This window comes from Paramisgurnus dabryanus, chromosome 13, assembly GCF_030506205.2.
Source record: "Paramisgurnus dabryanus chromosome 13, PD_genome_1.1, whole genome shotgun sequence".
Classification (NCBI taxonomy): Eukaryota; Metazoa; Chordata; class Actinopteri; order Cypriniformes; family Cobitidae; genus Paramisgurnus; species Paramisgurnus dabryanus.
The window spans coordinates 14,587,013-14,593,012 of NC_133349.1; the positions used below are offsets into that span (position 1 = coordinate 14,587,013).

Sequence of the window (6,000 nt, forward strand, 5' to 3'; positions counted from 1 at the left end):
TCATTTTAAGCTTGAGATGTGCTTAGTCAGAATTTTCTTTGTAAAATAAAAATCTGTTACTAGGCCTAGTTAGGGCTGTTTTATTAATGCTTTTGTGAAATAAATGGTGTTTGAATGATGTGCGGATTAGCAATGTTAAATGTTTATGTTTCGTTTACAATGAAATTTGGAAAATGTTTCAATGTAATTTTTCCACATTGTTTTATCTGCTGGCTCAGAATTCCCATTATCCTGACTGCTCTTGTCTTTATAAATGCTGCATATTCAGCAGCTATAAGAGGTAATGTATTTACATTAAATTACATAACATTTTTATAATATATTTTTTTAAGATTTAATAGTTTTTATTGTACATTTCTACTGGCTTGCTTTTCATAAACTATGGTCCTCAGTGTTTCTTAACCCTTTCAGACCTGATTTTTCAGGTGTTTAATCAGTGTGCCTTATTTTGATTGATTGATCTGCATTTTATTGGTTTGATCCACAAAACATGTGATGTCCATTACAGTGGACGCAGGGTCTGAAGGGGTTAAAGTATGTGTTTGCAAAATGATGTTTAAATCTCTTACAAACTATTAATAAATATCTCAATTTTTATTTTAGAAGGTAGTGAAGATTTGTTACGCTTCCTGAACGGTGAGCATTTTCTTCACTTCTCTATCAGCTAAATCATTTCAAATTCATGCTAAATTTATTCAAAGCTTTGGATATTCTCTCTCCAGATGCATTTGAACTGAATCTGCCTCCTGATAACCTTAAGCCAACCATGCTTACAGGTCTGTAAATTGCTCCTATACCAACAGGCCTGTGCAAAGCAACACATTTATGATTTGGATTACCATTTTGTCATAATGAAATGTTTCTTCTTTAGAAACGACTCTAGAAAACGAAAAAATCCTTTACCCTGCAGTTACAACAGCAGGTAAGTGATAAGACTGTTAAACCAGATATATTATAGTCATGCATAAACAATAAAACTGCTCATATGGCCATTTAAAATAATATCCCGTGTCTGTTTTTCTCTGTCTGTAGAATGTAAAGCAACGGAAATAGTTGATGTTGTTGGTATGTTTTTTATTCTGAACTTTTGGATATTGCTTGTTAAAATCAAATAGAAAGAGTGAATTGAAAAAGTTATACTAACATTATATATAGGCATTGCTGCCATGTTTGATAATTGTCTTTGATTAATTTAGAGTCTTTCAGCATAACCCCTAAACCAAACTTGGCGGAAATTACAGGTAAATAAACAATAAAAGCTATGTATTTTAATTTGTTTTTATTTTTACAATTAATTTTTTACAATTTGTATATTTTCTTAATGTTGCATTTCGTAATTCTCTTAATTTCTAAATATGTTGTGTATGTAGTGTAAGATTTCTTGTCCTAACTGATTTTAGGCAATGCTGAAGAGAGATCCATTGAGAGCAGCAACTCAGGTGATACGTCAACTTAACCAGAATAAAGATACATATAGAATACAATAATGATTATTTTACAGAAAATATATTCATATATATATTTTGTTAATTTGAAAATGTAATTTTTAACAGACAGTGGATTAACTGAAAGGATATCAGCGGAGGACAGTAGAGATACAGGTTTATTTCATATTCATTATTGTTGTGTAAACATAAATAATTCTAATGCATAGCACGATTGAAAGTTTCTCATACATTTCATTTTAAAGCTATTTTAAAATAAGAGAGAAACAATCACATTTTTATTTTAATGATATTTCATAACTTATCCATAGTGTTTGTTTTAGATGTTGAAAGCTCCAAGAGGTTACAGCTGAGATCCAAACTCAAAGGTACATTACATTTACATTTATGCATTTGGCAGATGCTTTTATAAAAAAAAGAAACTTACACTGTATTACAAGGTATACATTTTATCATTATGTGTGTGAACAAGTATTTTGCTGGGTTTGATGTTGAATAACAGACTCAGATTAAATATCTTTAAATTGCTATTCAAAGACATTATCTGCTTATAAAGTTTATTTTCTGTGTGGTCCTTCAGAAAGCCTGTCATTACAGGAAAATATGAGGAACTCGGAAGGTGAGCAATAGTAAATGAGCAAAAATGTGTTCTTTATGTTTTTATCATCACTAAACATGATTTTTTTTTATTCCTCTGCATTTAGAAAGTGCCAGTATAGACAAATCTGACATGGACACAGAAGTGATGGAGGGCACAAATAAGCATCCCGATATAGCAACAGGTGATTAAAATTGCATATGTTACAAAATGAAATGTCATTAAATGCTAATAATAAACTTTAGCCTAAAATATTATTATAAAGCAAATCATAATATATATATTTTATGCAATGTAAGTCCTACATAGTTAAATATAACTTAAGTCCAAATAATTTTAGGTCACTGTATATATACAGTATACCTTTTAATGTCTCTAAATGTTTTACTCATCAGATTTCTTATGTAAATGTCAATGTTTATATTCGACTATTAAAAGAAGTCATATTTTGAATTGCTGAATGAAGTGCATATTTTCCCATGGAATAGTAACATGGATTGCCTGAATATTTGTATCACTTTATAATTCTTACCTGTGCAGTGATGATGGACGTTAGTAGTGAGGAAATGGACAAACCCGAGGAGAATGTATGGTACCGTAGCCTGAGAACACTCAAAAACTACAGTGCTGAAATAACAGGGGCTCCTGACATACGAGAACTGGATCTCGAAATTCAGAGCTTGGCTCTGGGTCGAATGAATCTCAAAGATCAATCCGGCCAACCACATGAAACTGACAAACACCAGCAGCACACTTACAAGAGCGCAGTAGATTTAGACATCCCAGAGGTTGTGGACACCTCTGACAACCAGTATCCTGATGGTGCCAGTGAAGAACTTGATGGTGGTCGAGTTACAGGTCAAACAATCAGGCTGATCTCAGATCAGTCCACTTTGCTGAGCAATAGCCAGATGAACAGATCTGTGAACAAAGACAAAGATAACCCCAGTATGAAGAAAGCTAATTTAAACCCGGGGAACAGCAGTCAGGGCACAGTGGATAACAGTACAGAAGTTGCTGCTCAGAACCCAGGATGCACTGAGACATCTGTTGAACATCCAAAAGGTGAGAACAGCAGTCTGGATCCTAATAAAGTGGATCAGAAGTTCCGAAAGGACACAGTGATCTATCAGAACCAGCTGAGGAAATTATGTCCCAGTAAAAGAGTAAGAACATCCAACAACCCAAGAGAACAGCTGGATTTAGAAGATAGTCCAGAGAGGGCGAACAGTGAATATTTGGATAACAGCAGAGAGGAACATGTGTCACTTGCTGTGTAGAGAGATTTTGTAGAAAGTCTGCTTTTTGATTTTGTCAGTGTGTGATTTTCGTATGTCTTTTTCTAAGATTGTTTGTCGTTAGGAATACAATTATATAGTAATAGGGCTTTAGACACCTGAAATAAATGTAAAATCCTGGCTTATCACGTTTCTGCTCATACTTTATAACCCTTATCCATAATCTAATATTTCACTCTTATTTATACATTGGCGGTGAATGGATAAGTAAAGTGACGTCAAACTGACCTAATTAGCAGAGCGCGAGTGAGTCCGCTTGGAAGAATCCACTGACCACTCATATCTGAGAAAAATGTCGGCACGAAAGTCCTCCTTGGCTTTTTTAAAACTCCTGTGACGTTTTAACTCCTTTTGAGGCATTTTTAGTCACTATATGACAATATTTATTTTTCCTTCACATGCTGAATCGACAAAGGACGTGGAGTTTTGTTGACTACACGGCTCGTGATTTGAGGTACGCAGTTTCTGATTGGCTGTTGCTAAGCATTAACACTAACGCTCTAACGTAATTTCACACTGCATACGTCCTGCTTCAGAGGAGTTTCATAACTACCACGGGTGAAATTCGTTAGCCTGGTAATACCATCCTCTGCTAATTTACTACGCTTCATAGACAGATGTGCTTAGTATAGACTTTATAGAAATAGAATTTACCGGAAGTACAAACTCTATCAGTCTAGTACAAAAGCGTAATGAAATTTACCGGAAGTACAAACTCTGTCAGTCTAGAAATTCCCGTTAAATTATGGCAATGTGAAACGCTATTTTACCTGGGGTTAATTCTACGTTGCAAACAACACGGATTTAGGATGTTTCCCACCTCATATCAAACAATGAAATCTGGAGCAAGTAACATTAATCGTGTGACTGACATCCCAGCATTAATGGTAAGGTAAGTTAATATAAAACCCTTTAAAGTGTTTAGTGACCTTAAAAATGCGCCATTCCAGACTGGTCTGAGGTGGGAAATATCCTAAATTCAAGTTGTCTGGAAAAACAGGGTTTATAACAAACTCGAAGTTATCACAGTGTGAAAAGCCATTGGGTTGTTTTTTGTAAACATAATATTTTTTCCAGTGTGTATAAATGAATGTTAAACAGTCTCAAAAAATGTGGCTACATTTGATAAAAACTAAGATCTGCCCATTTGAATTCTGCTTAATACTTTCTCAACTTTGACCCAAATCCAAGCTTTGTATGCAGTTAACAGCAACTACTTTTCCATTCTTTCCTGTGATTTGTGTCTTAATGCATATTTCTATAAGCATTAGTAGTTTAAACGTTTTTTTAAGTCAGAATTTTTTTCTTTTCTTTTTTTAGTCAGAGGTTAGCAATGGTGCTGCTAATTTAAGTCCCAAGCTGCATAAAACTGCTCGCTGTGAGTTTATCATTGATTTAACACAGCTCAATTATTAAATCTCTCAGCATGTAGCTTTAGACAGACAAATACAGCCTATTTATCAGCTGTGACAAGACAGCTCGCGGCTCTACAGACTCAATGGTGATGAGTGTGTCTAATATTTCGGCCAGATCCACCTTTCCTATCCGTTTATCACACAGATTCTCAGCTTTTCTCCATTTATCATATATAGTAGATCGCATCACCACTGGGGCTTATTTGTCCTCTGGTGTTGATTTTCATAATCAATATCAAGTTGACTTTATGTGAGAGGCTCCAGGTACTGTTGGCTCGATGATGTCCTAGCGGGGTCACAAATCATGCAGTCTCTCAGCTATGGCGGGATGCATCAACTCTACCCGGCCTTAGAGAGTCTTTTCAAACTTGTAATCATGACAGAGATGTCAACATATGTCAAGAGATTTACAGGAGACTCAGTCAAAGCGATTGTGAAATAACAGCTGCGCGGCATGTCCAGTAGGCCTATCGATTTTTGCGCTTGTTGAAGATGCAATCATCTAGAAAAAGAGCATCAAAATACAACAAATCCCAAAACATGGGAGAAATACTTCTAATGAAATGAAAGTTTATATCAAGCTGTTATTAAAAGTGTCATATTGCTCTTCTTTAAAATCTTTGCTGACCTTGTAAAATGGTAAACTGAACTTCCACTCATGGCAAGCTTATGGTGTTGGACTCATATTGTATGTTGTCATCTAATTCGGTTTTATGGCATTAGTTCCCATGTTTATAAGGTGATAAAGGATACATCTGATCTAACAAATCAAAACCAAGAGAAAAGATTGTACAGTAATGTGAATTTGTCTAATTCAAACTTTTATCTGTTATTGCTTGGCTATACTAGCTTGGTTTTATACCTTCTGTTGAGCATCAACATATAATTCCATTACACTGCTCAGAAAAATAGAAAAATAAAGAAGATACTTTGCAGATACCATAGAACCCTGTGATTCATTTAATGCAAGTAAACGCATGGGTCTCTGCACTTTGAGAGTTTATAAAGAAGATATATCCAATACAAAAGTATTTCCTGAAACTCCTGGTGAAACATTGACTTCTTGTGAAGGAGATATTTTTCACAGAAACTCTTTGAAATGGAAACATTCCATTCCTTTTCAGATGAGCCCAATGGTTTAAAGGTCCAAATTGCAGTTTCAATGCATCTTTAAAGGGCTCTAAATGATCACAGTCGAGGCAAAAGGGTCTTATCTAGCCAAATGATGCAAAAAAGTGTACTTT

At 34.7% G+C, this 6,000-nt stretch overlaps 1 protein-coding gene across 1 annotated transcript; it reads left to right on the forward strand.

Annotated features, from left to right (window-relative positions):
* Positions 1-766: 766 nt before the first annotated feature.
* On the forward strand, positions 767-3,323 carry LOC135727428 (uncharacterized). Its single transcript, XM_073811705.1, has 10 exons — positions 767-776; positions 872-922; positions 1,033-1,065; positions 1,197-1,241; positions 1,401-1,439; positions 1,554-1,601; positions 1,769-1,813; positions 2,026-2,064; positions 2,150-2,227; positions 2,584-3,323. The coding sequence occupies exons 1-10, from the start codon at positions 767-769 to the stop codon at positions 3,321-3,323; spliced, it is 1,128 nt and encodes a 375-aa protein (XP_073667806.1).
* Positions 3,324-6,000: the final 2,677 nt, after the last annotated feature.